This window comes from Lepidothrix coronata, unplaced genomic scaffold, assembly GCF_001604755.1.
Source record: "Lepidothrix coronata isolate B3197 unplaced genomic scaffold, Lepidothrix_coronata-1.0 Scaffold46, whole genome shotgun sequence".
Taxonomy (NCBI): domain Eukaryota; kingdom Metazoa; phylum Chordata; class Aves; order Passeriformes; family Pipridae; genus Lepidothrix; species Lepidothrix coronata.
This window is the reverse complement of record NW_016690226.1, coordinates 5,088,259-5,115,891: the sequence shown is the minus strand read 5'-3', so window position 1 is coordinate 5,115,891 and position 27,633 is coordinate 5,088,259. Positions and strand designations below refer to the sequence as shown.

Sequence of the window (27,633 nt, the reverse complement as noted above, 5' to 3'; positions counted from 1 at the left end):
TCTTTTTACTGATCTTCCCCTCATTGCTCATGTAGTGACAGGCACTATTGATGAGCTGATAGTTCTGCTCTTCTCCACCACAGATAAGGTATTCATTTCCTTTTTGATGTATCTTTGTATTTAATTGGAGTTAGTTGCCATGTCTCCCTCAATTCTTTGTTCTCTAGACTAAAAAACACTGCATTTTTTTGCAATCCTTCTGCTTAGATGGCCAAAGTAGTTATTCCCCTCTGCAGGTTCACTTCGGCATGTTTGCCTGTGTTGTAGCAGCATGTGTCCAAACTGGACACTCGTCCTGTGCCACTTGGTGCTGTGAGTGAAGTCACAGCAGTACAGAGTTGATCTGACAGCTTGTTTCATCTGACCTACAGGCTATCCTTCTAAACACATAAACTGATATGATGTGTGCCTTTTTGGCAACAGCATGATGTTGATGTACGTTCTGCTTTTTGTAAGGAAGATGATGAATTCTGACACGCTCTGAAACTGTGCATTTGCAAAAACAACAGAGGATCTTTTGGCCCTGACTATTTCCCATCTTTGGCACACTGACCCTTCAGACTTCAAAATCATGGGTCTAATTTGGGTGGGTTTTTTGTCTGGAGAGCACTGGCCTGTTTTCATATGAACCCAAACATCCAAGGAAGCATCTATGGGTCCCGTGAGCGACAATGGGAGTCAGGAACGACTTGACTCTGCTCCTGGACCCGTCACTTCCCTGTAGTCAAAAAAAAAAAATTAGTTTGGCACTCTGCCTTGGCTCCCCTAATTGCAAAACAAATACGAGTTTGTTTGGTTGTGTGGGCTTGGGCGGTGGTGGTGTGCGTGGGGATGTTGTTCTCTTTTTTTTTTTTTTCATGGAAGAGCCTGAGGGACCGGGCAAAAGGACCTTTGCGAGCTGTGTGAACTAGCACCCTGAAATCTGTAAGGAGGGAAACCCGGCTCCCCACCCAGCGCCCCGGCCGCCCCTCCCGCGGGCTCCTCCCGCGTCCGGCCCGGAGCCAATGCGGGGCTACGGGCGGGCCCGGCGGGGGCCCGGGGCGGTGGCGGGCGGGCAGAGGGAGCGGAGCCATGGAGCAGCAGAGCATGCTGCTGCATCTGGTCGCCGGAGGGTGAGTGGCCCCGGGACGCGCGGCCGGCGGGCCCTGGACTTTGCTCCGGGGAGGAGCCGCGGGAGAGGAGCCCCCGCGCTGCCCCTGCCCCGCGATCCTCGCCCGCGCCGTCCTGGCCGTGCCGGATTCGCGTGTGGGCTTCATTGCCCTGGAGCAGCCGCGCAGCGCCGGGGTGAATGTCTGGCTCTGCAGTTTGGGAAGAAGGGGAGCCTCCCTGTGGGACGTGGAGTTTCATCCAGCCTGAGCTTGCCGGGGATGGGGGACAAGGGAAGCGAGGAGCTGAACGGGGGGGATGACAGGCACCACCAGGCCTCTCCAGCGGAGCAAATGGTGGAGCATCCATGTCTTTGGGAGAGTAGCCAGCTCTCTAGCATCGCATGGCTGGCATTCCTGTGTGTCTTTTCTGGCTTTAAATAGTGCGGCTGATTCTGGTGAGTTAGGTGGTTGGATCCCAGCAGTGCCTCTCTGAATTCGAAGTGTGCCCTTGAGCAAGTCCCCTCTCAAGTGGCGTTTCGCCCTTTCTCCTTTTAAAGTCTCAAAACAATGAGCTTCAAGTTTTTCATGCCCTAAAGCAGAAGATAATTGTGGTCCTGTGGACTTTGCTGAGAAACTGCAGAAGTCCCTCGCTTAGGTAGCCACCTAATGCCTTTCCAAATCCCACCAGCCCGCTGGAGTCCATGTGACAGTGAAACCTGTGATACAGCACTGTGCAATAACGCGCGATTACTTAATTGCTCTTAATTTGCAAATTTTCGGTTTTCTGCAGCTAATGCAGTTGTTATACTATGGCAATCTTTGTTTATGTGTACTTGCCCTCTCTGTTCCCAGTGTTATTTTGTATATGTTATTCTCTTTTATTAAATTATCCTTTGAACTATATAGTTACTGCATCTTAGCCTTTCTCAATGTATTCTTATTTCTTGGCTTTCTTCTTAAGCCTTTCCTCATCCTCATTTTCCACCTTGATTACTGAAAAACTATGAGAGTTTGGGTAGGGACAAGAATGTCACTAGCGGAACTTTTTTGTCAGTCTGTATCCTGTCCTCTTCCATTAAGCAATAATCCTTGAATTACAATTAATTAAAACTCAAGGGATAATAAAGTAAGACATTAATGAGAAGTTCAGCTTATTGCTGCCATATATAGTTAATATTATTGTTTTGCTTAATGAAACAGGATCTCATTCACGAGGAACAGTTGTTCACTTTATCTTCTAGTGCAAGAACTGGGGACCATCAAACAAAACTTGAGAGGTTTGTTCAGAACTAATGAAAGAACATTGTTCTTAACACAGCGTGTGGCTAAACTGCGGAACTCCTGGCCACAGGATAGTAGGGCCTAAAGGCTTTTTATGTGTCCAGAAAGCATTTTAAAAAGATGAATGAAAAAGAATGTGTTGAAGGCTATTAAAAGCAAGGCAACATTTCTGGCTGGGGAAATCCCTGAACTGAAAATTGCAGGAAACTGGGAAAGTATTCTGGAGATGAGTATTTCTCCTACTCTTCTCTGGGTGACCTTTATTTGCCCGTGTCCTAGGCAGAAGCCTGGTTTAATTATAGAGTTGTGTGACCTAGCATTGTTATTTTTAAATTAAGATCTTCAAGCCATCTCAATTTTTGACTAGCCTAAGAGAGAGCTAAACTTAGAATTACAAGTAAACCTTGTCAACTCTGTGCATGCGCTTAAACACTTTTCAGATCACTGAAAAAGTGTTGACGGTGCTTTTTGTATTTCTCAAATAATCTTCTTTTTCTGTCACCTGAGACTTTCCAGTTTTCCTTTTAAAATGTGAAAGCAATATCTAAGGCAAGTACTATTTTCTGAGGTAAAATTACCTGCCTTCTTCAATTAGCTCTTTTTGACGCTGCTTTTCTCTGAGAGTACGTTGTACTGTTTGTCGACTGCTGCTCTTCATCATATTTTGCAGGAATTGCTTTTTTTTCTGCTTCTAGAGTAATGACACATAATTTTCCATTTCTCCTGAAACAGAAGAATTTTGCAGACCTATGCCTTTCATACACTGTGAGCAGCTGTATCATCATGTAGTTCATGGTAAAACAACATAGTTGAGATTTGTTCTAGTTTTAGTACATCTCATTTCCTTGGCTTTGAGTGTTCTTTGCTCCTCTTTAGTCTCGCCATTGAGCCATAGTGGCTCAGAGGTCCCCATTCACCTTGAACTCTCTTACTGCTGATTAAATTACCACCATGGTAAGGAGTAACAATTTTTTGAACTCTTATTGCTTTTATAATTCTTCTCTATTGACTAACTATATGTATCAGTAGCTTGAGGAACTTGAACTCAAGAAGCTTTTATAGATACTGGAAGCGTGGGTTCAAACTCGTACCCTGACCATCGCAGGTAGGGACTTTTTGAAGAAACGAGATATTAGAAGAACATTACATACAGTTGTGCCTTCTTATGGACTGTTAGAGAGAAGAATTTTTAGTATACCAAGCAATTGCTTTTCTAAATGTTGTCCTGTTGTAGTGTTTGCTCAGCTTTTAGATAAAAAGTTGAAACTGATCTATTCAGACCTTTTAGACATCTTAATCTGTCACCAGTGTGCTCAATCTTCTCCTGAACTGGAAACTACCCTTCTGATCAGGAAAACAACAGGCATGTAAATCTGGAGCCTATATCAGACAAATCAGTGGAAACTGTGGTAAATAACAGGACTGTTGGGCCCCTGAGTGAGTATGGTCTATATGGGAAGGATCAACATGACCTTTGTAAAAGGAGACCTTGCCTCATGCAACTCTTGAATTGCTATGGAGGCTGTGTCTTGGAGTCTGTGCTTGATCAGCTTTTTCATCCAGAGAATCTAAGCCAGAATGTTTACTGCTCTGCTTTGTGTTGTCTTCTGAGCTGGAGTTAAATTCTTGGGTCATGTTCCCAGACTCCCACCACTCATCATATCTCCTAAGGGAAATTGCTGCTGATTGGCTGCTCTGCAATTCATCACCGCTGCGTAGGTCTGCCAAGGGCTTGACAAAGCAGCATGAGTGTTATGGAGTAGCATACTAGTTGCTGACATCATTATCTGCATAATATTCTAGTTGTGAGATCTTCAACTCTTGGACATCATTGCAATAGGCATCCAGGCCTCTTTCTTTTGTTTCCCCTCCCTAACCTGTAGGCAATAATAAATGAAGCCCTAGGAGCAAAGCCTGGGAGAACAATATATATGTGTGTTGAGCTCTATAGACTTTTTCAAAATAATTCTTCAGAACTGTAGCCATTTGCTGTCCTGTATGGTCACATGTAATTCTGTTGATATACCTGACTCTTCCCTGATATCTTATAGTTCTTTGGTTAGCTTTTCTTTCTTTGGAGTACAGTAAGTTTGTTTTTTTTTTAAGCCTCCATCTCTTGTGAAACAAAGCAGCTTTGGCTGTAGCACACGTGAACAATTATCCATTTGTCAAAGCCTCTTGCATGGCTGTTACATGCAAATTCATCTCAAAGTGGTCTTTCAGGTACTGAGCATCCCCTAGAAGAACAGAGTTCTTCTAGAACGGAGTCTAAGGATCTGAAGGGGCAGAAGCCGAGAACCAATGGTTCTAACTAGTCCCTGGGTGGTAGAAAGGGAAAAAAGGAATATGTGTCCTTCCAGCATTCCTGCAGTGTGACTAGACTGATTGATGATGATGGCTCACAAGTTCCAAAAGTAACTTCTGTCTGCTGAAGATCAGGGTCCTTGGTCATTAAGCAAGTCAGGCTTGGGGTGAGCCTGGCTATTGGCAGAAAAAACAGATCTTGTTTCCAGGGCCTTGCAAATTTGGGAATGTGAATGGGTTATGGGTTGAAGACATGGGTAGGCTGAGGGGTGGGGGAGTTTTGTGCTGCCCTTCTCTGAGCCTGTACAGCTGTGGAGAGGTTGAGGCATGGTGCCTGGTGATCTCAGCAGAAAGCATTGCTGTGAGGTTGGGCAGCAGAAGTATTTTCTCTGGGGGACTGCTGAGTCCCTATGGACTTGGGACTGTTTGTGTCAAATACTGAGTAAGGTTTCAGAGTGAGGCTGCCAGATGATGTCCCAAGCTCAGCTGTTATTACGTTAATCAGTGTCAGAGCAGGAGGTCATGCGTGACGCAGGATGGGATACCTAGCCTACCTCTTCTTCTAGAGGGGAGAAGTTGTGGACAAGCAGGGTCAGAATTATTGCCCTATTATGGCACAGAAGTCATTCTTAAGTGTGCTGTTATGCCCTAGATGTGGTGGCACAGCTGGAGCCATCCTGACCTGTCCCCTGGAAGTGGTGAAGACACGTTTACAGTCATCCCAGCTGGCACTGCGGCCTCTGTGCCTCTCAGAGGTACAACTGCCAGGGATGAGTGTGAGGATGATTAATCCCACCCCACCATCTCCTGGAGTGCTCAAGTTGCTGAGGTGAGTAGGATAGAGCAATGTGCATGTTAGCACCAGGGAGGTGAGAGTTGGCCATCAGTTGAAGGGGTTGAGGGGGGGAGAGAGAGAAAGAAATGGAAATAGTGTTTGAGCTGAGGCTCGGGATACTGCGAGTGTGGCAGAAGATTTCATGAGAGCACAGGTACATCTGCTTCTCACCATTGATCTGTGCTTTGAACAAATTTGAACAAAGCTATCTGCAAGGCAGCTTTGGAGACTGTGAGGAATTTCTGAGCTAGTGGTTTGATCAGACCCAGAAAGATGGTGTCAGCAAGAGTACGAAGAAATGACTGCTGAAAGGTGTCCCTGCCCGTGGTAGGGGGGTTGGAACTAGATGACCTTTAAGGTCTCTTCCAACCCAAACCGTTGTATGATTCTATGACTGAAGGAGAGAGAAGTGGTTGGAGAGAAAATGAGAGCAGGGCAGAAAAAGGATAACATGGGAGGTGAGGAGAGGATGCTACAAAAAATTCTGAAGAACAAAGAAGGAGGAGAAACAGGAGAGCCCCTAGCTTAGTTATTCTGCTGATTTTTCTGTTCATTTCCTTCTGTAGGGCCATCCTTGAGAAGGAAGGCCTGCGATCCCTATTCCGAGGTCTGGGTCCAAACCTTGCTGGGGTTGCTCCTTCCCGGTGAGTACTGCTCCATGACAATGGCTCAGGTTATACGGTTATAAGGGACCTCTGTGATAGCTATTGCTCCACATTCTGAAAGCAGTCTGAGTCTTGTGCTTATGTGCCATAGGACCCCTTCACACAGACATTTTTTGGAGCTTCAGATCATAGTATTAACATAAGATGATTGCTGTGGGCCTGGATTAAATGTTATCTGATGTCACAAAACAAACTTGATAAACCTGTGCTGGGACTAAGAAAAGTTGGAGTCAGACCCACAGCAGTCTTCATACAGGAGCTGTAACCTTTTCTGTATTTCTTTCCAACCAGGGCTATATATTTTGCTGCCTATTCTGGTATTAAGGAGAGGCTCAATGCTATCCTTGTACCTGAATCCAAGAAGGTACATATACTAGCAGCAGCCTTTGCAGGTGAGCCTTTTCTGTCTCAAATCAGAGCTGAGGGGTCCTTTGATCTCTAAGTGTCAACAGGTTTCATTCCTTCTCTGTTGCTGCTCCCATCAGTCCTGCTTTCTCTCTGAGGTTTTCTCCTTCCACACCTGGAGAAGTGAGTTCAGGTAACCAAAGTGTTTTCTCGCTCTTCATTCTTCTTAGGCTCACTTCTTCAAACTCTTTACCTCTTCAGCTGCTATCAGAGCTTCATTCAGCTGTGAGAGGGAGAAGGTAGTGTGTAATTTAGACCACTCACAGAATCTTTCTCTTGATATATCCCAGATCTCTAACAAAATCCTCCACTCTTGCAAAATTAGCCTGCTGCTTCCTGCCTCTTTGTAACACCAGGGCCTGTAGTAGGGTTTTGTTGGAGGCTAATTACCACCAGACAATGGCTGGAAGAGGGGAGAAAGAGAATCAAATAGCCTGCCCTAAATATCTCTTCTCAAGGTCATTCTCAAATTGCAAATGCCTGCAGCTTGCCAAGCAGAGTTCAGAGAGCTGATAGATCAGCATCTCTTCACAAACTGTCAACATGATCCTGGTGCTCATACCTGTCATCCTCTTCTGTTCTCTAGGCATGAGCTCAGCCACACTCACCAACCCTATTTGGTTAGTGAAAACCAGGATGCAGCTGGAAGCCAGGTAAGGCAGGCCAGCAATGCAGAGCCACTCTGTGTCACATCATGACTAGTTTGGGGGTGGGGTTGGGTAGGGAACGGTCTGTGACTTGCCGTGAGAATGTGGTAAGTCATAGGCTGGGTAAGAGTCTTATGGTTGTGTTCACAACAGGATTTTGGGTCAGCGGAGCAGTGTGACATTCTAACCCTCTCTCCTCTTGACAGGGCAAAGAGGGAGATGGCCAGCAATGCTCTCCAATGTGCCATGCACGTGTACCGCACTGAAGGCCTTCGTGGATTTTACCGTGGTGTCACTGCCTCCTACGCTGGAGTGTCAGAGACCATCATACACTTTGTCATGTATGAAGCACTGAAACAGGAGCTGAGAAACAGCCATCATTCCCATTCCCCACCACTCACACATTCACCAAACAACTATGATTTCTTTGGACTAATGGGCGCTGCTGCTGTCTCCAAAACATGTGCTACATGCATTGCATATCCACACGGTGAGTGTTTAGTGGTCCCCTCTCCTTGATTCTGTTACCCTTGATGGGAGATGCTGTGTCTGTAGGATCCATCTGCTAATATATTGCTTCCCTTCCTGTCTCTCCAGAGGTCATTCGGACACGGTTGCGAGAAGAAGGGTCACGATACCGTTCTTTTATACAGACTCTGCAGCTTGTGGTCCATGAAGAGGGACCCTCAGCTTTATACCGAGGGCTCCTGGCTCACTTGATCCGCCAGATCCCAAACGCAGCCATCATGATGGCTACCTATGAAGTCATTGTACATTTGGCCTCTTCCACCTTGTAAGCATGCTGTAGCTCCTGGCTGAGGCTGCTGTAGAGGTACAGGGACCTCGTGGTCCTGAGACCCGGTCTTTCTCAGTGTTCTGAGAGGTGGTGGTTTTTGTTGCAGATCAGAACTGGGTCAGGCATTCTCAGGACATAAGACTATTTTGTGCCAAATTTTTTGCTCCAGTGTGCACAATGTAGCCTTTTTTCTTTCTGGAGACTTGAATTATTCCAGTGCTTCAAGATGTCAGGGCACTGGTTTGACAGTGCCTATTGTAATTTCCCTGCATGAAACAAGGGCAGGGAACTTACTGGGAAGGAGACAAAGCAGAAAGCATAAAAGTATCTTAGCCTTAGCACGTTCACTTCTTTTGGACCTAGTAACAACCATACGTGGGTACAGTTGGGCATGAAGACAGGCTAGACCTGAGACATTTGAGAACTGCAGCAAGCAGAGATCTTGTGCTGCAACCTTTCATGTCCTCAGAGGGGCTCTTCCACTTTCACCTACTGTGCTGCCTTCTTGCTCCTCAGGAGGATTTCTCAACCTTGGCTGCCAACAAATTGCAGAATTTTCCTTTGGGTCCTTAATGTTTGGCTGCCATTGCCTCAAGATGTGTCAGCCAGCTGACAGCCTGCTTTTGTCTTGCAAGGTCTGAAAAAACAGACCAAGTATATCAAGGAAAGAAGCACAACCTGCTATGAAGCACTACTCTAAAAACTCATGCTACTGCTGGGCTCAGAGCCATGCTTTCCCAGTATCTGATGTATTTCCATCCCCACCCTTCTCAGTAGAAAGAGGAGGGCACCTCCTTCCTTCGGAAGTGTTCTGTTATGCTCTGTTCCAGCTGTTATACAAGCTGGAACCTCTAATATGAAAAAATACTTTTTCGTGCTGGTAAGAAAAGCAGATCAGGTGAGAAGATGGATGAAGCTAAGGAGGTTTGGCCTGTTTCTGTTGATGATACACTAAGTGTATCATCAAGAGATGAAAGAGTCTTATTTATTCTTTTCCATAATCAAGAATTCAGTTTCCTGCACATGCTACATTTGCCTGTGACAGGCTTGGATGCCTTCTGTTCCTCTGTGGGTTCCTAACCCTGTTTCCTGGGGAAGGCTACATTGTGTTTACAAAGAGTATTTTGAATCTCAGAAAGGCAGAGGGTACAGTCAGGAGTGAGGTGTTTTTCTTGTTTCATCACATATGCTAAAAAATGTAACCCTTCCCCAAGATAAGTAATTTCAGTAAATACGTGCTCTGGACAACCTCCAGTCTCACATTAGAGCCTACACTGTTTCTTTCTCTGCTTGTAGTGAAAAACTGAAAAAGCCCTGAATATTTTATTTGAAATCCATTTATTTTAAAATCCACTTTGTTTCCTCATCTTTCTTACCTTCATTCCTTTAGTTTAGGAGTATTGACAATTTTACAAAGCGACACAAGCTGCAGTGGTTTGTTGGTTGTTTTTTTTCTTTTTTTTTGCATGAAACGAGAATAAACCTCAAATGACAACATTGAAAAAATATACAATATATATATATAATATCTGGGTAGGGGTTGTGAGAGACCCCACTCTGAGCCCTATGGCTGGCTCTGCCTTTCAGATTTCTGTTCTTTCCAACATCTGGATCATAGTTTGAACCGTGCCACGATCATGTGTAAGTGCCCTAACACATGTTTCTAGAGAGCCAGATGGGGGGTCATTAATGTGGGGAATGTCCACAATGGGAATGGCAGAAGATGAAGGAACACGGGAGGCAGAAATGACAAATGAGGGAGGAGCACATGTGTACACAGTGGGGGAAGAAGTTGAAAGTAAGACACCTCCTCCTTCCAGCCATATGTTTGGGGGGGATCCACTGGACTGGTGTTTTAAAGCTCCTAGTAGCGGTGAGAGACGTTGCTTTTGCCGATGATGTGTCGATCATCCACGTCGTTGCTGTCCGGGGAGTCGGGTGTCTCTGAGTCAGTGCTGTCGTCCTCGTCATCCATGCCTTCACCAGCTCTGCCCTCAGTGCTTCCTGCTGCCCTCTCCTGACAGCTCTGGTAGGACTGGGGAGGTAAGACATGCAGTAAGTGAAAGGATCTGACAACCGAGCTGCCTGCCCAGCCCCAACCACTGTGGCTGCTCCTCACCTCCATGGGGTTGACGATGATGGTGAGGGCCGAGTCATCCCAGAACATGTCGCTCTCTTTGCCTCCGGTGCTGGCATGCCCTGATTCAGCAGCCCCAGGGACCTCTTGTCCCACTCCCCGCTGGTGCAGAGAGTGGATGCGAAGGATGCCAAGGATCACCATAAGTGCCAGGAAGCCCACACACACCACAATGATGACAGTGGCAGCACTGGGGACCACTTAGAAAGAAAGTGAGAAGGTATGGTTAGAGTCTGTCACAGAAACATGCATTTCCAACCTGACATGCAGGAGCTGAGATTCCTGGGCAAAGTTTGGGTTTTTGGCCTAGGCAGGGACATGTCCTGACTCTTCTGCTCCCCTGGGCACAGGCAGTTCCTGCCCTCAACTCCTGTGTTTTCTCCTGAGGGCTGCATGGTTTTCCAGGATGCGTAGGTCCAGGCACCCTCTGATATTGGCCTGGCCTTTAGACTCTGCATGTCTTTATCTGGAGAATTCACCAGAATATGTTGCACAGCAGGTATTTGTATCCCCCTCTTGGGAGGGAGAAATGTATGCTGAGGAGAGCCTTTAAGGGCTTGAGGATGATTTTCAGAGGGTGTCATTTCTGTGCAAGCAGTAGAGAAAGCAAGAAGCCAAAAGATGCCTGCATTGCACACAGGGAAGATGACAAGGCTATGATGGATTTCTGGCTAGTGCCATGGTAAAAGCCTGGCTTCTCCATAGGATAAAACTTTAAATTTATCTAAGACCCTTAACCCAACTCTCACCTGTTTGTTCTAGGCCTGTAGGCTGAGCCTTAACTCTCCAGACAGCCACTTTCTCTGCAAAATCTATCCAGGCCCTTCATGACTGTTATGGCTCTGTACAGCAATGACAAGTTTTCTGCTGCCATCAGGCAGAGCTAGGGAGAAGAGTGACAAAGGCTGGCACATACACAGGCTGTCTCTGAAGTGCCAGCTGCAGGACTGGACTAGCTTGGAATCAGCTGCTGCAGGAAGCTGGAGCAAAAGATAGCTTAAAGGTGCCTTGTTTGTACCTTACAACATGGGACCAAAATGTCTGTAAAAAGTCCTGAGCTTTCACAGCCTGGAAGGAACCAATTGGACTGTGTTCATGCTTGTGGTACAGAGCTACCAGCACAAACCAACATCTAGTGTAGCTTTCAGGCTTCTCTGTTTTGGGGGCAAGAATCCTCCTCTTGTCTTTATAGTGCCATTTCCTATATTTTTCTGCCTTGCTGACCACCACATCTTTTTTTTTTGAGCAGTGGCAGTCTTGACTCACTTGTTTCTCTCCTGCTGTTGAAGCTTCTTTCTGAAATTACACAAGCATGCACAGCACCTTTACAAAGTGTGCAAATGAAATCATCCAGCTCACAGTTGTTCTTTATAGACCTTCTGAGGTGTAGGTTTCAGGCTGCTTCTACATCAAGAAAACAACACACCACAAGAGGAGGATTGTTGCACTGTGCTCTAAAATACAATTTGACACAGACTGCAGTCCATTGGCTAATGACAAGTGGGATAGGACAGTATAATGAGAACCCAATAAAGGGTATAGGGAGCCTGAAAGGAATCCTCTGCTATAGGTTCTGCCGAGATATCAGAAAATCAGCATCTTGACCTAAAGGAATAAACCCAAAAGACAGTGTTACATACTTGGGTTGCTATGGGTGCTTGCCAAACTGTGCCCAGACAGCTCTGGGGGTAAATGATGGCCTCGGTGCACGAATTGCTGGGAACTCAGAATATGGTTAGGATGAGCAGCTCGGTTCATGTTGTGGAGGACATTCACCTGTAGAAAGACCAGAGTGAGAGGACTCAGCCCTGTGTCCATGGTACATTCTACGCTGTGTGCATTCCCATCCACCATGTCCTCTCCATGCCTGCGGAAGAACCTATATGTGCATGTATTGGTCTTGTACCTCAACAGTAAACTCATTGCTGGAGTAGCGCCCATTCATCTCAGTGCAGGACAGGTGAAACTTCCTTTCATAAAGAGCAGCACCGTGGTTGATGTGGTATGAGACCTGGCGTAGTATTTCCTCATAAACTGCAATGCTCTCCACACCTGAGACAAGAAGAGAGAATTAGTGTGGGGTTAGGAACCTCCTTCTTCAAAGTCATCTGGCATCATAACCCTATAGCAACTAGAAGCTATAGAGGAATCCAAGGCAATGCTGGGTTCATTAATTTTCGGAGGGGCTCCAAGATGGAGCTTGCTACTAAGGACATGATGAAATCCCTGCTTGCATTGATAAAACAAGTGGAAGGGAAGGAAGGACCAAGAGCAACAGCCCTGTTAAGTTCTGGAGAGCACAATAGTGTTCTACCAGTCCACAAGCTGTGGGATGTTGTCCCTCAGTCATGTGATGCAAAATGTTGCTGACACCTGAGAACACCAAACCCCAAGGAATAAGTCCAGAGGAGTGATACAAGCCTGGGTGAGCACTCAGACACTATGCTCCAATACCATGTGGTGGAGGAGAAGCCACCTCCCCAAGGAAATGGCATGGGACTTCCAAAAGCCAGGAGTTCATCAAATGGTTACATCGCAGAGTGTCACAAAGTACACCAACACATCTCTAACATCAGGTTAAGTGCTCCTCGAAGTGATGTCTGACAGGCAGTGAGAGAGACATAACTAGACAGCTGTGATCAAGGAGAGGACGTACCTGTGATGGTCAGGTAGGCAGAGGTGTTAACAAGCTCCAGGCCCCGCTGCTGCAGCAGTGCCCCATCCAGGAGCAGATACTCCCTCTCTGGGTCCAAGTCATCTCCTACCAATGAGATCTCGCAGCCATCCAGGTTGTGCACAATCTCATCTGACATTCGTGTGTCTGTCACTGAGATGCAAATGGAAAGAAGACACGGCCAGAAAGCCAGACAGCCATCAGTGAAGGCAGGAGTTATTCAAGAGTGGTACCCACTTACTTAAAAGTGCTCACATCATATGTAAATACTTCTCCTTCTCTGGCTAGCACTGACCTTGAGTAAAATCACTGTCAGTCTAATTACTTGTTGCAGGAGTCCCTCTGATTCTAATGACACTATTTATGCACATAATAAAGTCACTTTATTTTGGAACAACATACTAGTATCAGACTGGTTCATGATAACACATCTTGGCTGTAAGTACTCTGTTGACAATGACAATGTGCAAATTAAGAACAATGCTCACACATTCCCAGGCCCTGCACGCTTTTCCCTGTCTCATGACTGCTGGTTACCATAGCTGAGATCTTATCTTCTTTAAAATGGCAATCACATTCAATAATTATCTGCTTTCAGCAGGGCTGAGACCAATCTGCTCTAAGTCGAGAAACTCATTGCATGAGGAAAGGCAAAGCTTCTAAACAGAAAATTAGGAGCCAAAAATCTCATTACCAGAAGAGATACGGAAGAAGTGGAAGAACACATAGAGCATAGAGTGCAGAGAAATAATCTGAGGATGATAGAGAGAAATGGAAGAACAAGATATTATAGGGTGTGATGAAACTGAGGAATTCACAGATATAAATGATGCAGGAAGAGAAGGGAGGGGGCAAGAAATAAGGGAAGAAAGCAGGAGAGAAGGAAGTAGGAGAACCCTAAGTAAGTGCAGGAGTAGAGAGGGTAACAGGCAGGACATCCATCTAGTGCGGGATTCAATAAAGAGAAATGTAGGTAAAATGTAAAAGGGATTAGGAATGAACAGCCTGGGAAAGAATTAGGAGAGAGTGAGGCAAAGGAACTGAGTGGATAGAAAAAGTACAGGGAGGAGCAGAAAGGGATAAGAGCCGATTAGCCTACATATTGACAGACAATGTGCCTTGCTTCTATATTTGTAAACTCTCTCTTTCAGGTGTAATTATAGGGGCTCTACTTCCTCTGCAGGACCGCAACTCTCATAGGTCTTTACAGTTTGTCTTTTATATCTTGCCCTATACTCACCGGTACCGTGCCAGTTCTCATCCTTCTTGACCTCCACCTGGTGAGAAATGGAGCAGGTGATCTGGAGGTTGGGGAACAGGGGGATCCCATCAGGAGACTCAAAGTCTGATGCAGGATGAGCAAAGTGGGTACTGCCACTCAGCAGGATCTGTGGGGCATCAGGCTGTAGCACCACAACATAGCCTTCCACATCAGGAATGGAGACACAGGACTCTTCACTGAAACACCTGAAGGAGAGCAGTAGAAAGCATCAGTTGGCTCAAGCTTTCACCAACAACATTATGGACAATGCCTCCTGCCAATTACTTCCAGTGAAAGGAATATCCTTTTTCCAGTACTCTTCCTAAAGCTTCCCTATAGCCTGCTGTGCAAGACAGAGTCATGTGGTAGGAGTGACACCACTGGGTTTCAGGTGGCTTGGTCACGTCAACACACCACAGAGAAAATTAAAACCAGTCCACAAGCCTGGTGAACATTGTGAGTGAAAGCAGAAGTTATGCATAGACCCTAGGGACCAGTATTACAGTATCCATTTGGATATTGGATACTTTAATGTTTATTTGCAGGAAGATTTTTACCCATTTTGAGACTATCAGAATTAAAATACAAGGTGAGTGCGTGTAACTTCAGTCCAAAAAGAGGTAACCCTCTTGCTGAACTTAGCTGGAGGTGATGCTTTGTCCACTCACTTGACAGCAGTGGTGAGCCTGAGAGGCCGGACCCCAGGGGTAGCGAAGCGCAGAGAATTCATGTAAGCCACGTGCTGGATTGCATGGTTGAAGGTTTCGACATCATCACCCTCCAAGGTGAGCAGGGACTGAGAGGGGTTCACATGAACCTACAAGTGGAAGAGAAAATACTCATGGTTCCTTGGCAAATGCCCAGAGTCCAGGCTAAGTGAGACACAAAGGAGAAAGGCGGGGACTTGTCAGAGGTGGGGGAGCAGGCAAAGTCCTAGGAAGCAAGGCTGGGGAGGAGAGTGGAGAAAACTCATGCAAGCTGGGCAGATGGGCATACCTTCATCCCTTTGCCCAGACTGTCGAAGTCACTGTAATCAAGCCCCTCACGGCAGGCATACAGGCATTCAATAACCTCCCGGCTCTCCAAGCTACCAGGGCGCACAGTGAAGCCAGCCAAGTAACCATGGAAGTAGTGGTGTATCGACAGAGGATCTCCTGAGGGAAACATGGGAGGTGGAGGGTGTGAGAGACATGGCGAGGAAGAGAGCAAAACCACAAAAGCAACAGCATGAGGGATTTACACTGTAAGGGAGGTAGAGAGAGAGAGAGAGGGGTGCATGGGGCACAGAAAAGCCCAGACGACAAAAGCAAAATATGAGGGACATACGTATGTTAAGGGAAACAGGGAGAGATGGAGGGTTGCACAGGACAAGGAAAAGCAAAGACAAAGACGAAAAAAAAGACAGGGGATGCTGAAGAAAAGAGATGATGAGTTTTTGAATTCCAGACGGGGGAAAGTGAGAAAAACAGACCAACAGAAAGACTAGGGCAGTGAACAGTGGGTAGCATAGAGAAGTTTCTGCCACACTGCTGAATGCCAGATGGAAACAATTTCTTGTCCCCTTCTCACTCTGCTTCCTGTGAGGGCTTGTAAAAGAAACTATACATTCCACAGATAGTTAGGGATGAGGTGACATCTCCTGATGTCTCTAATGGCTATTGTGTTCTTCATAGAGCAGCTTTAATGATCAGGCATGAGGACTCTTTCTCCACATGAAAAGCATACTCTATCTCTCAAAGCAGGCTGCAATCCTTCCATCAGCCTTTTCATGCTCCACAGGTATCAAGGACCAATCTGCCAAATAAGGAGGTTCCTCCCAAGGCAGTGGGAGGTGGCAGGACAGGATTGGGGAAGCTGTATGAGGAAGGCACCATGCAAGATGTGACGGTCATGCACAGTGAAGAGGAGAAGAGGACCATCTTCTTTCTTTTCCCTACCTTGTACAGTATCAGTGGAGTTCTCACTTCCTTTGATTTTTTCTTTGTTTTTCTCCTCTGCAAAAGGAGAACATCCAGACAAGCAATAAGGCATTGGAAGATGGTAGTTACAGGGTCAAGAAAGTACCAACACAAGTGCCTGTATTGGCCAGTCCACAGGAACAGCTCTGTGCCAAGCAGTGCACCCTTCAACCCGAGACAGCACATCACAGATGAAAGAAGGCAGAGTCTCTCTCGTGAAGGGGATAGTGAGATTGTAGGATGAGTAACTGATTTAGGGGAGCAAGTAGTGTTTGGGGTTTTTTAATCCTTTCCCAGTGTTATCTATTTTCGGAATTATCCATGTTCACAACAAGCCATATTCTCAACACCCCTTTGAAACTAAGATAGCTCCATTAAGAGGTCCCAAGTTGATCAATATTTGTTGTCTGCAAAAGGCCAGTCGAGAGCACAGAGCTGTGGGAAGATCCCTGACCTAGGAGAAGCAGCACTACAGTAAAGATTTGATCTTGCTAGAAATTTCTGCCAGAGTGAAGGCAAGCAGCAGGCAAATTCCTTTCATTCTGTTCTGCTTCAGTCTTGCAGGAGACCTGAAACACCTGGGAAATGCAGCCTTACATCTCCACAGAACAGGTTTTAATCTGGTAATGGCCTAACTTTGTTCCTAACCTGATTTTTGTCTTCCAACACAATTCCTGTACAGAATGACTTGTGTCTTCTTCATATAGACCTTCAAAACACAGAAATCCCCATCAATACAATCAGTAGCATAAATAGTACTGCCTGCTCTCTGGTGAAAGGCTTTGATAGAAATGCCAGTGTCTAAATGAGGTACAGAGTTTCAACTCTCCTCTGCCTGAAAGTTGGTTATCCATTGCATATTCTATGGCTGTTGTCCATGAAGCTGCCAGTGACACCTTTCCCTGAGTTGTTATAACCTTGATCCACAAGGAAGGAAGGAGCCACACTGGCTTTGGTGCCAAGGAGGCAAATTGGCTGCAATGTGGTTTGCATCATTTAGTATTGGGTGGTGTTTCTTTCACATCTTCTCCCCTTTTTTCCCCATATGGGAGAAGCGTGGTTTGGGGAGTGGGCACTCACCAGTCCAGCAGGCTCCGATCATGAGTGAGGGTTCCTGCCGTGGCGGGTGAATGAGGCCATTGTCATGGATGAGGGCAGGGTCATAAGAGACGCCATCCACATAGAGCGTGACAGTGGGAAACTCCAGGTTGAGGGCATAATGGTGCCACTCATCATCGCAGACCTACGGCCAACAGCAGAGGAAGGGATCAGCAAAGGGCAGAGGAGTAGTAGGGACATGGGGAAGAGGCAAATGATTCCTCACCTGCTCAAGCTTCCAGAGGAATTTCACAGGCCTTGCACTTTCTAGCAATGGCCAGTAGAGGAAAGCAATCCGGCAGCCATGCACAGACAGGGAGTAGTGCGAGTAGCCCTCCTCTGCCAGGGACAAGCACAGGGAGTTACACATCACACCTCTGAGCAGTATCACTAGCCAGAACTCAGCAGCCCACTCTATCCTGCACAACTGGCGCTCAGCACCATATGCTCACAGTAGGTTTGAGCACTCCCAGAAAAAACCTGACACCTAAAGAAGCTGTGTTCCTAAGGAGGGACCCCTGCTCAGGTCCTGCTCCCACACAAGAGATTTGCCCCTGCAGGGACAATCCATTCTAACAAATCAAAGGCAGAGAGCAGAAGTGTCACCACCCCAGGAGAAGTGTCTCACCACTCTGCACTGTACTGCAGATCACTGTCTCCTCTTCCCGCCTGCCTTTGCCAGGTACCACGGCATGCTTCATCCATACGGACAAGGTGAAGTGGTCACTCAGGCCCTCATGGGCATTCGGCCCATTCACCACAGGCACCTGGGCAGCCTGGCTGCCATTGAACCAGTAGATGAGGCTGCTGTCCTGGCTGTAGTGCACCGAGAGCCGCGCGGTCCAGTTTGCTGTGGGGCTGGGCACTGGCAGCAGGTCAATCTCTCCTGAGGCAGCACCTACCAAGAAGGAAAGGAGTCAAGAGTATTGGCACAGGAGAATAAGGAGACTGAGAACTGGGGAACAGAGGAAAAGGATGCTAGAAGGCTCATGTAATGTCCCAGTGCACAGGGAGAGGAGGAGTTGTCTATAGGCCTTCTCCTGGAGAAGGATTTTGACTTTTCCATCTATGCTGAAGGAGGTCCCACAGACTCTGTATACTAGGGCAATGCACAGAAACCTCTGGCTTCCCAGCAAGGAAAGCACGGGCAGCCCCTTATAAAATAAGAAAGTTTGGATGCCCTATCCCTGGAAGTGTTCAAGGCCAGGTTGGATGGGACTCTGAGCAACCTGGTCTAGTGGAAATTGTTGCTGTCCATGGCAGAGGAGTTGGAACTAGAGGACCTTTAAGGTCCCTTCCAGCCCACACCTTTCCACAACTCTATGAAATATGGGCAGTAATGCCCATTGCCCCTCAATGCAGCGTGTAAGCTAGGTGTCCTCCCAGCTCCACTGACCACAACAGATGTGAGGAATGCATCCCCCACCATCTCTGTTGTGTGAGGCACAGAGCTACCAGTGTAAACCCCTGCAGAGAAAGGGGCAGGGTGCTGTGCCACAGCTGCTCTCAGACTGGGAAAGAACCAATTTACCACAGAGTTTGCGCAGTGACTTCTCAGAGTAATTATCCCGGTCACAGCCCTTGGCCACATGGTTTGTCTGCAGCTCCACCGTGGCCTGGATGTTCCACAGGGGCTCATCACATGTCTCCAAGTGAATGGTGGGGAAGAGTGCGAGGCTGCCTGCACCTGGGGTGTACTCAATCCTCTTGTTCCAGCCTAATGAAGAGGAGTAAAAGAGAGGGGTTAGGTACTGCCAAGGACCCAAGGCCAGAACACCTGGCACGCAGACAAGTGGCATCTATAAAGTGGTCCAGACTTTTGGCCCTTTTCACATTGGAAACACAGTTTTATGCAAGGAAAGGTTTCCTAGAAGTACAGAATCCAAGTTCTCTGCTTCTACAGCTTGTACTGGTGTGGCATCACTCCTTGGTTGGTCAACCTCTCCTATCAGGCAGAGCAGGTGTTTAGCTGTTCAATTTCCCCTTAATTCTATAGACTAAGGTGAGCCTGCAGGCACACAACACCCCTAGAAAAGCCAAATATCCTCAAGATGAGCAGTCCCATTGAAGACAGCCTATGAACCTTATTAAACACATAGCAGCTCACAGTGATCCAAGGAATGATTTTCCAATGTTAGAATTTGCCTTTCAATGGCTTTGCAACAGACTTAGATGTCCGCTGTATCCCCTGATGGGGATGGGTTGATGCTAAAACTAAACCATATCAAAGGGCATACAAATTTATAGGTGTATGTACAAACATTTGCGATAAGCTGGACTGAGTAGTAGTTAAGCAAAAGCAAAGGGAAGACATATCTGTGTTTGGAGGTTTCATACCCTGCCAGCTGGGCTTGCAGGTGGGTTTCACCTGGATTTCCACTTCAGCATCATCTGAAGCCCGTTTCTTTCCACAGTCATAGGCTGTCACTGTGAATTTGTAGACATGATCTCCACTGTACTGCAGCTTCTCTGTGTTCTCAATGTTCCCTGGTTAGCAAAATAAAGAGATCAAGGGAGAGGAAAGACAGTCTCCTCTAAGATGTTCGTTCTAAAAATCACTCTTTTTTTATCAATGACAAAAACAACCAAAAAAGGGGTTGATTCCCCCTGCCCAATGCCATTCCGTAACAAGCTACGGCATCTCACAAAACAGTTGCTGCATCTCTACACCAGGATATATCAGCAGTGCTAGAAAATTCACATAGCACAGCTCTGCCTGTAAATGGGACTGGCAGAGAAGGAGCAAAGCAGGAAAGAGGGAGTGATGTGCACATGGTGGGTGTGGATTCTTACCATCATTGTCAATCAGAAAGGGAATATTGGGGGTCAGGATCTCATAGTAGCAGATCTGGCTGTACTGTGGTGAGCAGTCTCCATCAATGGCCTCCACACGCAAGATGCGGTCATACAGCTTTCCCTCAGTCACTGCCACGCGATACAACTTTTCCACAAAGACAGGAGCAAACTCATTCACATCGTTTACTCGAACGTGCACTGTGGCCCTGACACAGAGAGACACCAATAAGAACTGATGGACTGCTAGGAGCCATACACCACCTAAGTTTCAAATCAGTCCCCTAAAGTGCACCAGTCTGATTTCCATCTGTCAAAAACAAGGACAAGGAAAGAGACCTTGGTTTCAATGCAGCCATGCTGGCACACAGGAGCTAGGACAATGGTTTCCAACCCCACAGAAAGAGCAAAGGAATAATAATGCAATCTGGACCTCCTGCCTATATGCAGCAACATAAAACGTCACCCTTAGACACCACTGTTAGAAAGCCCTCATTTCTAGTATATTCAGTCATGTAACAGTCAATGAATATTTTTCTTTGGGTCTTCTTAACACGTTGAGTTATAGTATCACGGATAGAGAAAAATACTTCTGGCTAAAGAAAGTGTTTCCACAGCAACTTTCCATTGTGTTTCTGTGACAGATCACATTTTGTAACATGCAGCAATGTCTGCATGAACTTACTTGTGTGATTTCTTGGTATTTGCTCCATCAGGTCCCTCTCCACAGTCATAAGCCTGGATGGTGAATGTGTGTTCCTTGTGTGCTTCACAATCCACTGGTTCCTTGGCCCGGATGAGCCCCTCACCCGTAGCTTTGTCCAGGATCACAGCTTCAAAAGGTACCCCTGACCCATGAATCCTGAAGCCACAGATTTCACCTGGTACACACAAAAGCAGAGAAGAAGGGGAGAAAGAAAAGAACTGAGGAGAGCACATCATACCCCTTGGTTTCCTTTTCCATATTTTCTTCCTTTCTAACTTGCACTCTCCATTCTTCCTCATTATCACCCTTCATTTTGAACAATTTTTAGTTCACTAGGAGTTCCTCCTGCTATCCCTTACAGCCATTAATGGTGCAGATTGCCATCTACTGGAGACTACTCCCACGGCAAGGAGTGCTGACCAGCATCACAAAGGATTAGAGGTTACAAGGCTCAAACTACATGTGTTAGTGCTACACAGCCACAGTCCTGAGGGAGCACCTTATCTCTCCTTTGCAGCCCTCAGTGAGGTAAAACAGGCCATATACTGCAAATAGACAGCCAGAGCATGTAGATCCATGATGTCTCATCCACCCACACATGCAGGAGGCGCAGAGTACCGCAGGGAACTGCAGATAGGGTCACTAAATCCTAAAATTCAGCTCAGAGGGACCACTTTTCCTCTCCCAAAGCTGCGAGAGGATGCATGAGGAAGCTCCAGGCATGGCCTAAGCAAGCATTAGGAATATAACCCTTGTAAAACCTCATCTGTTGTAAAAGGCATTTGTGCTTACTGCGAGAGGATGTACCACTGCCAACCAAGTGTGCCCTACCAGCTTTCTCCAGGGCTCACAGACACAGCGCTGTGCATGTGATCTTTGGAAATAGCAGAACTGCGTCAAAAAGTAGCTGACTCCACCCTCAATTTCTCTCCCTGAGGAAACAGCTCACAGCATCCTAAATCAAGCTGTGCCCAAATTGCCTCCAGATTTCACTAGGGACCTCCTTTGGAACAAGGTCTGGAGGTGATCGTTTCCTGGAGAGAGCTAGGATCCAGCATAGGGATGAATGGCACCCTGTCTCTGCCTCTTCATAAGTCTGTCCCTACCTCCCACCCTTTCAGAGCTCTTATCCACCTACCTGCATAGCGCAGTGGAGCATCTTTGTCCAGAGCGAATAGCGGTGGGTTGAGCAGGACTGTGTTGTCATTCTCCATGACGATGCCCTGATACTCGGCTTCAATCCAGGGTTTGTGCTTGTTTGCTGAAGTGGATTTGGGGCAAGGGATGGAGGACAGGAATGTATTAGCCACCAATGGCAGATTCAGTGGAAAACAAGCAGAATATTATCCAGTAGCAAGTAACAACCACCCCTCCCCACCTTCTTCTACGGAAATAAAGAAGTCTAAAATAGGCTGGGAGGAAGAAGTTATCTTTATTTAGTTCTGCTCTTAGGAGACTTATTAGAAACAACGTGTTCCTTCTGGTCTCCTCATTACTATCTTATCAGAAATATGTAGAGAGGCATATGGGTGCCCAGGAAAGCTGGAGCAGTTAAAAAAGAAAGTGAACTCCAGAGGCAAAAGTAGCCTGACCCTGGAGACATATTCCAAATGCTAAATTCTTTAGCTCAATGAAGCCATAATTAAAGGATCTAGGCTACATCTTCCCTTGGGGTGTCCCCAGGGAACAAGTCTTGCATGCAGCCATTAGTACTTGTGTGTGCATCCTCTAGACCAAGGCCCAGGACCTACGCACATATACCCAGGTACACTTCCAGGCAGACATCCTGTGCACATAATAACCTCCTCTGAGAGTGCCTTGCTCCTTCCTTCCCCACTCCATGGTGAGCACCATATTCCCTTGGCCCCTCCTTGCTAATCCTGTTGGCTGGAGCCCAGCCAGGCTTGGCATGGAGGCAGCAGCCAGCAGGAGGCTCTGAAAAATGTCACAGGCCCAGAAATAGCAAATTAATCTTTATCACACAGGCTCCGGGGCAGGGAAAGGGAGAAATAAAGGGGTGGGGGGGAGGGAAGGGAGGGGAGAGAGAAAAAAAAATCATTACAAATTAAAAACCCCTCCCCCATGCCCACTCCCTGCCAAATGGGCCTCAGAGATTATATTACATGGCCTAGTTACAACCCCTATTCCCAGATAATCCCCCACTCTCCCACCCCCTGGAGACCAAGATTTATTACAACCCAGCAATACTTTGAGCATAGCATGGCTTAGAGCTGGTGGAGAGTAGGATACAGAGCCATTCCCCTCAAGGGCACTACTTCTAATATGTGAATCCATTCTCTGCAGCACAGTGTCCTCTGAAATGCCGTATTGGCTTGGCCTGATGTGTTGACTCAAGAGGGGTAGTATCCTGAACAACCAAGCACTTCTGCACTCCGAGGCCAGGGAATGCTGCCAGAGGTGGGTGGTGGGCTAGCAGGCAGGGTGGCAGGTCAGAGTGGGGATGTCCCAGCAGGGCAGAGTGGGCAGACCCAGCCTGGCGTAGCAGTGAAGAGTGTGGGTTGGCACTTCTCCATCACCATATTGAGATTATAAAGCATCGCGTAGGAAACCCAGAGAAACATCCATCCTGCTCAGTATGCAGGTGGAATCCTCCCTGTATGCAAGTGCCCACGTCTCCCCCTACCCCTCCATTGTCCCCTCCAGCTTCCATTCTCTACGGCTCTAGTCCATGCGCCACACCACCGAGGTGGAAATCCATAGCTATAAATGCCAAATGTGCCCTGTTGCTGGGGTAACAAGCTGATGGTAGAGAGATAAATCCTTTGCTGCATCCACCTGCAACTTGGGAATCACCAATCTGATTTCTCAGGAAATGAGTTGCTGGAGAATAGAAAAACATTTTGGGAATATTTTTAGGATACAGACTCCTACCAGCTTCAAGAAAGCTCCTGTAAATCTAAAAAAATTTGCCAAAGGTGGGTAGATGTTTCCAAGTGCAAATTCACAAAGGAGAGAGAGAATCCAGAGCGTGAGGGGCCTTTCCTTGCCACCGGGCCGCGTGGAACCAGAGCAGTACAAATAAATGCCCCTGCCAATGTCAGTGTACACACAGCTCTGCGGTGCATCCGCCCTGTAGCCCTACCTCTTCCAAAGCACGGGAAGCACCCTAAGGTGTCACATTCCCTGATGACCCCTGAGTACCTTAAATGTTTGCAGATTCCCCCACCCTGTCAGATTATTGACACACTGACTCCCTTCAGATGAATCTCTCATGCCTGTCTCTACAGCCACAGATCTAGAAACCTACATCTTTGTACATCACTATACGTGCTCAAAGAACATCTGCATTCAGAATGTTACAGCTGTAGCACTGGGGTGGTTTAGGTTTTCTTTTATCTTTATCACATAAAATATTCTTTTATATAAGCAACCTGCATCCTTAACACATAACTGTAAAATAATTCCTATTGACAGATTGTAGATGGATGAACTGGGATTGGAAGGTGGAGATAGGAGATATGTTTTAGAGATCACGGGGGTCTGTGGAGAAACAACATATTCTCTCTCAGCATGCAAGGGAAGGGAAGGGAACATAAATCCACAAAGCGATAACTAAACAAAAGCAAGACAAGTGCATGGAAAAGGGGAAAATGCGAAGGGAACGCTAGAAGGAGATGAAAGAACGGAGAAAAACGTGGTGGTAGGATGACAGATGGAGAAAGTAGAGAATGGGGATGGCATGGCATGAGGACGCCCGAAGGGGGGAAGAACGCCAAAGCCTCCGGAAGATGCCGAAGATGCCCCAACAAAAACGTGTTGGGCGAAGGCGGCGGGCAGCGCGAAGCCCCACCGCTACCGCGGGGGCGGACGGACGAGCCGCGGCCAACGTGCCCCTCCAGAGCCCCGGCGAGGGGGGCGACCGAGGGGTTCCAGCGAAGCGCCCGCCGCCGCCGCCGCCGCCTGGGACCGTGCCCACGGCGCTCCGCTGCTCACCTTTGTTGGAGGCGCTGCCGGGCAGCGCGGCGCAGAGGCAGAGCAGAGGGAGGAGGACGGCGGCGCGGGGCCGAGGGTCGCCCATCGCGGCGGCGGCGGGTCCCGGCGCGACCCACGCCCTCGCTCCCGCGGCGGCGGCGCGCAGGGACGGCGGCACCCCCCGCACCCCCGGCACCTCCCGCACCGCGCTCCGCGCCCCGCCCGGCCCCGCCCCGCACTGCAGCATGACGTCACGGGCCGGCGGGGGGCGGCAGCCAATGCGCGGGGCTGCCGCGCCAGGTGCTGCGGGATGGGGATGCGGGGCGGGGCGCGGGAGCCGCTCCGCGCCTTCCCACTGCGGTCCGGGCAGGGCACGGAGAGGGGCGAGGGCTGGGCGCGCCTGCCTGGGAAGATGGGGGGGCTTCAAAACCGAGGCGGCTGCCAAGGGACGTGCAGGGGTGTGAGGATCGGGGGATGCGGGAGCGAGGGGCTGCAGACCGCATCCGGACCTCGCCGGCCATCCGGAGCTCGGGCTCGGGCTCGGGCTCGGGCTCGAGCTCGAGCTCGGCAGGGCGGACCCGCCAGCCTGCCGCCGCCTCTCCTCGACGGGGTGTCCGGGCGAGGGGGAGCGCAGGCCGGGGCACTGCTCCGAGGAAGCTCGCAGCCACCGGTGTAACGGTGTGAGAAAGGGCCGGCGGGAAGGGTTCCTTGCCGCTGGTTGGAAGCCCAGAGTTTAATACGAGCAGCCCCCGAGGACGGCGGAGGGTGAGGAGGTGACCTGCCATCCTCATACGTCCTGCCCAGCCGAGGCGGAGATGCTGGAGCAGGGGCCGTCCCGGCCCTTTCCGCGCCCCCCGGCGTGGGGACTCTTACTGCGGCGGGGAGCCCGCAGAGCTCCCCTCCCCGCGGGAGAGGGTCCGGGCCGCTTTGCGAGCCAGCTCTGTGCCGGCTGCCTGTCTGCCCTGCTCCTTGCGCTCTTTCCTCCGCACCGTCCGCCCCGTCCCTCTGCCCCAGGATGCCTCCCAACCTCACCGGCTATTACCGCTTCGTCTCCCAGGAGAACATGGACAATTACCTGCGGGCTTTAGGTAATGCCACCCTCCCCACCACGCTCCCTCCTCCACGTCACTCTCCCCTCTATCTCCAAAAAGTCAGGAGTTGGGAAGTGGAGGAAGGTATTTAGGAACCCTCTGGTCCTTCTGTCTGTGACCATCGCTTTTGAGCTGTGGTAGTAGGGGGAAGGAGGTACCATGGCTGGTGCTCCCTGGCTAAGAGTGGAGGAGCTCTGCTGGAGGAAGGGCCCAGGTCGTCCACACATCTTCTCTCCCTCTCGTCCTTCAGATATCAACGTGGTCCTGCGAAAACTGGTTTGCCTACTGAAGCCTGACAAAGAAATCATTCACACGGGGGATCACATGGTTATCCGCACCATCACCTCCCTGAGGGACTATGTGATGGATTTTGACCTGGGAGTCCAGTTTGAGGAAGACTTGGGACCTGTGGATGGACGCAAGTGCCAGGTGAGAAATCCAAGAAGTGCAGTTTCACAGGGGACTGGAGTGTGCAAGGAAGTTCAGGGACTTGCTCAGCTTTTGATTCAAAAACCAGATGAGAGCCCAGCCCAGAGCTGGCATGCCCCTGCAGGTCCAGGAGTAAGTGATTCTATGAGTAAATTACTGACAGCAAAGGGGGATGATCACTACAGAGCCAGAAAGCCAGTACTGTGGGACCCAGAGGATATTATCCTTTGGAGCAAAGCCCTGAAAGACAGAATGTCAGCCCACTTGGTGGAACTCTGTTGTTGCACTTGGAAGCCAGAGGGTCATTCACCTCCCACAGAGAGCATCAGTCCCAAGAAGCCACTAAAGGGACACCAGATCAGGGACTGCATTTGAAATTGTGTCTGAAAGGAACAGCCAGTGACATCTCTGGAAACCTGTATTGCCAAGATCCGCTTGTCTCTGGACTGTATCTTCTCCTTTCCTCCTTTTTTTCAGACAACTGTCTCCTGGGAGGGGGATCAGCTGGTGTGTGAGCAGCTAGGAGAGAAGAGGAACCGAGGCTGGAGGCACTGGCTGGAGGGGGACAAGCTGCATCTGGTGAGGAGGGGTCCAGCGCAACTTGATAAATCCTACTTGTGGTGGGTGGGGGGAACACAGTGCGGGTGCTGTGGGCTCTGAGCCAACCCTGCAGCTTCCTTCCAGCTCCTCTCAGACTTCATCCACGGCTCCCCGGGAACAGCCACCACTTCACACAAACATCCGCCTCCAGGATTTAAAAATTAAACTCAAAAGTTAAACAGGTCAACAAGGACAATGTCCCTTCCCTACCCTGGAGCTGGACCCACTGAGGTTTTGGGAGGGTCGGCTGTGCAGCCTGTGGCCTGCAAGGCTCCAGCCAGCAGCAGGAGGGCTGGCAGGACTGCAGCGGAGGCAGCTGGGGAGGGAGAGGAGAGAATCTAGGCTAAACTCCTCTTTTACCCCGCTTTCCCCAGCGCATGACTGCTGAAGATGAGATCTGCGTCCAGGTTTTCCAGAAGGTGAAGTGATCGCTCCCCGGAGGGATGCCCGGACGGGACCCTCGCTCCCCAGTATGAAAAAGAAAACGAAACAAGACCCGAGCGAGCCGAGTTCCCCCAGAGCAGTGTGTTTTCTTGTGCCTCGCCCCCCGCCGAGCAGCGGCCGGGCCGGGCCGGGGGTCACGGCGGGGCCGGGCCAGCGGGGAGCGGGAGGCGGGGAGCGGGATGGGCCGGGGCGGGGAGGGCGATGGGCCGCCGGCTGCACGGAGGCTCCTTTCAGAATAAGAGCAGTTGGGGAGGAGCGGCGCAGGGGCTGCCCCACGGCCGGCCCGGCCCCCGCAGCTCCAGCGCTCTTCCTGCCGCCCCCGCCGCAGCCCAACCCCGCGTTGCCCTCCAGCTTCCCCGGGGATGCGGGGGTCGGTGCCCGAGTGGGCAAGGGTGGCTCAGGCTGCCCCTTCTTCGGCAGCCACCAACACCTGCTGTCTTCCAGGGGTGCCACATTTTTCTTGGAGTCCCGGATTCATAGAATCATTG

At 48.9% G+C, this 27,633-nt stretch overlaps 3 protein-coding genes across 5 annotated transcripts; 2 read left to right on the top strand and 1 right to left on the bottom strand.

Annotated features, from left to right (window-relative positions):
* The first annotated feature begins 1,042 nt into the window (after positions 1 to 1,042).
* LOC108497244 (solute carrier family 25 member 36-like) lies at positions 1,043 to 9,588 on the top strand. 2 transcript variants are annotated; one of them, XM_017814714.1, is made up of 8 exons: positions 1,084 to 1,112; positions 3,102 to 3,164; positions 5,326 to 5,502; positions 6,075 to 6,152; positions 6,465 to 6,565; positions 7,165 to 7,231; positions 7,432 to 7,715; positions 7,823 to 9,588. In XM_017814714.1, exons 3-8 carry the CDS (start codon positions 5,444 to 5,446, stop codon positions 8,020 to 8,022), a joined length of 789 nt encoding a protein of 262 aa, XP_017670203.1. In that variant the 5' UTR covers positions 1,084 to 1,112; positions 3,102 to 3,164; positions 5,326 to 5,443; the 3' UTR covers positions 8,023 to 9,588. The 2 variants fall into 2 exon arrangements, with proteins under 2 accessions (XP_017670202.1, XP_017670203.1); XM_017814713.1 differs by lacking the exon at positions 3,102 to 3,164 and having other exon boundaries at positions 1,043 to 1,112.
* On the bottom strand, positions 9,341 to 25,939 carry CLSTN3 (calsyntenin 3). 2 transcript variants are annotated; one of them, XM_017814686.1, is made up of 18 exons: positions 25,831 to 25,939; positions 21,787 to 21,909; positions 20,628 to 20,823; positions 19,943 to 20,151; positions 19,487 to 19,636; positions 18,681 to 18,866; positions 17,778 to 18,047; positions 17,376 to 17,488; positions 17,132 to 17,294; positions 16,031 to 16,087; positions 15,090 to 15,247; positions 14,762 to 14,910; positions 14,073 to 14,299; positions 12,815 to 12,985; positions 12,065 to 12,210; positions 11,799 to 11,934; positions 10,141 to 10,358; positions 9,341 to 10,056 (listed from the first exon to the last, which is right to left on the bottom strand). In XM_017814686.1, exons 2-18 carry the CDS (start codon positions 21,860 to 21,862, stop codon positions 9,886 to 9,888), a joined length of 2,796 nt encoding a protein of 931 aa, XP_017670175.1. In that variant the 5' UTR covers positions 21,863 to 21,909; positions 25,831 to 25,939; the 3' UTR covers positions 9,341 to 9,885. The 2 variants fall into 2 exon arrangements, with proteins under 2 accessions (XP_017670175.1, XP_017670174.1); XM_017814685.1 differs by lacking the exon at positions 25,831 to 25,939 and adding an exon at positions 24,603 to 24,711.
* RBP5 (retinol binding protein 5) lies at positions 25,468 to 27,219 on the top strand. The gene is made up of 4 exons (XM_017814717.1): positions 25,468 to 25,669; positions 25,923 to 26,101; positions 26,579 to 26,680; positions 27,076 to 27,219. The coding sequence occupies exons 1-4, from the start codon at positions 25,597 to 25,599 to the stop codon at positions 27,127 to 27,129; spliced, it is 408 nt and encodes a 135-aa protein (XP_017670206.1). The 5' UTR covers positions 25,468 to 25,596; the 3' UTR covers positions 27,130 to 27,219.
* The last annotated feature ends 414 nt before the right edge of the window (positions 27,220 to 27,633 follow it).

Coding starts and splice junctions, on each gene's coding strand:
- RBP5 (XM_017814717.1), top strand. CDS start 25,597: ATGCCTCCCAACCTCACCGGCTATTACCGCTTCGTCTCCCAGGAGAAC. Junction 26,102..26,578: donor TGGATGGACGCAAGTGCCAG/GTGAGAAATCCA, acceptor CCTTTTTTTCAG/ACAACTGTCTCCTGGGAGGG. Junction 26,681..27,075: donor AGGGGGACAAGCTGCATCTG/GTGAGGAGGGGT, acceptor CGCTTTCCCCAG/CGCATGACTGCTGAAGATGA.
- LOC108497244 (XM_017814713.1), top strand. CDS start 1,072: ATGGAGCAGCAGAGCATGCTGCTGCATCTGGTCGCCGGAGG. Junction 5,503..6,074: donor GGAGTGCTCAAGTTGCTGAG/GTGAGTAGGATA, acceptor TTCCTTCTGTAG/GGCCATCCTTGAGAAGGAAG. Junction 6,566..7,164: donor ACTAGCAGCAGCCTTTGCAG/GTGAGCCTTTTC, acceptor TCTGTTCTCTAG/GCATGAGCTCAGCCACACTC.
- CLSTN3 (XM_017814685.1), bottom strand. CDS start 24,687: ATGGGCGACCCTCGGCCCCGCGCCGCCGTCCTCCTCCCTCTGCTCTGC. Junction 19,637..19,942: donor CTTTCTGATTGACAATGATG/GTAAGAATCCAC, acceptor TTTGCTAACCAG/GGAACATTGAGAACACAGAG. Junction 18,048..18,680: donor GTCACTGCGCAAACTCTGTG/GTAAATTGGTTC, acceptor CCTTCTTGGTAG/GTGCTGCCTCAGGAGAGATT.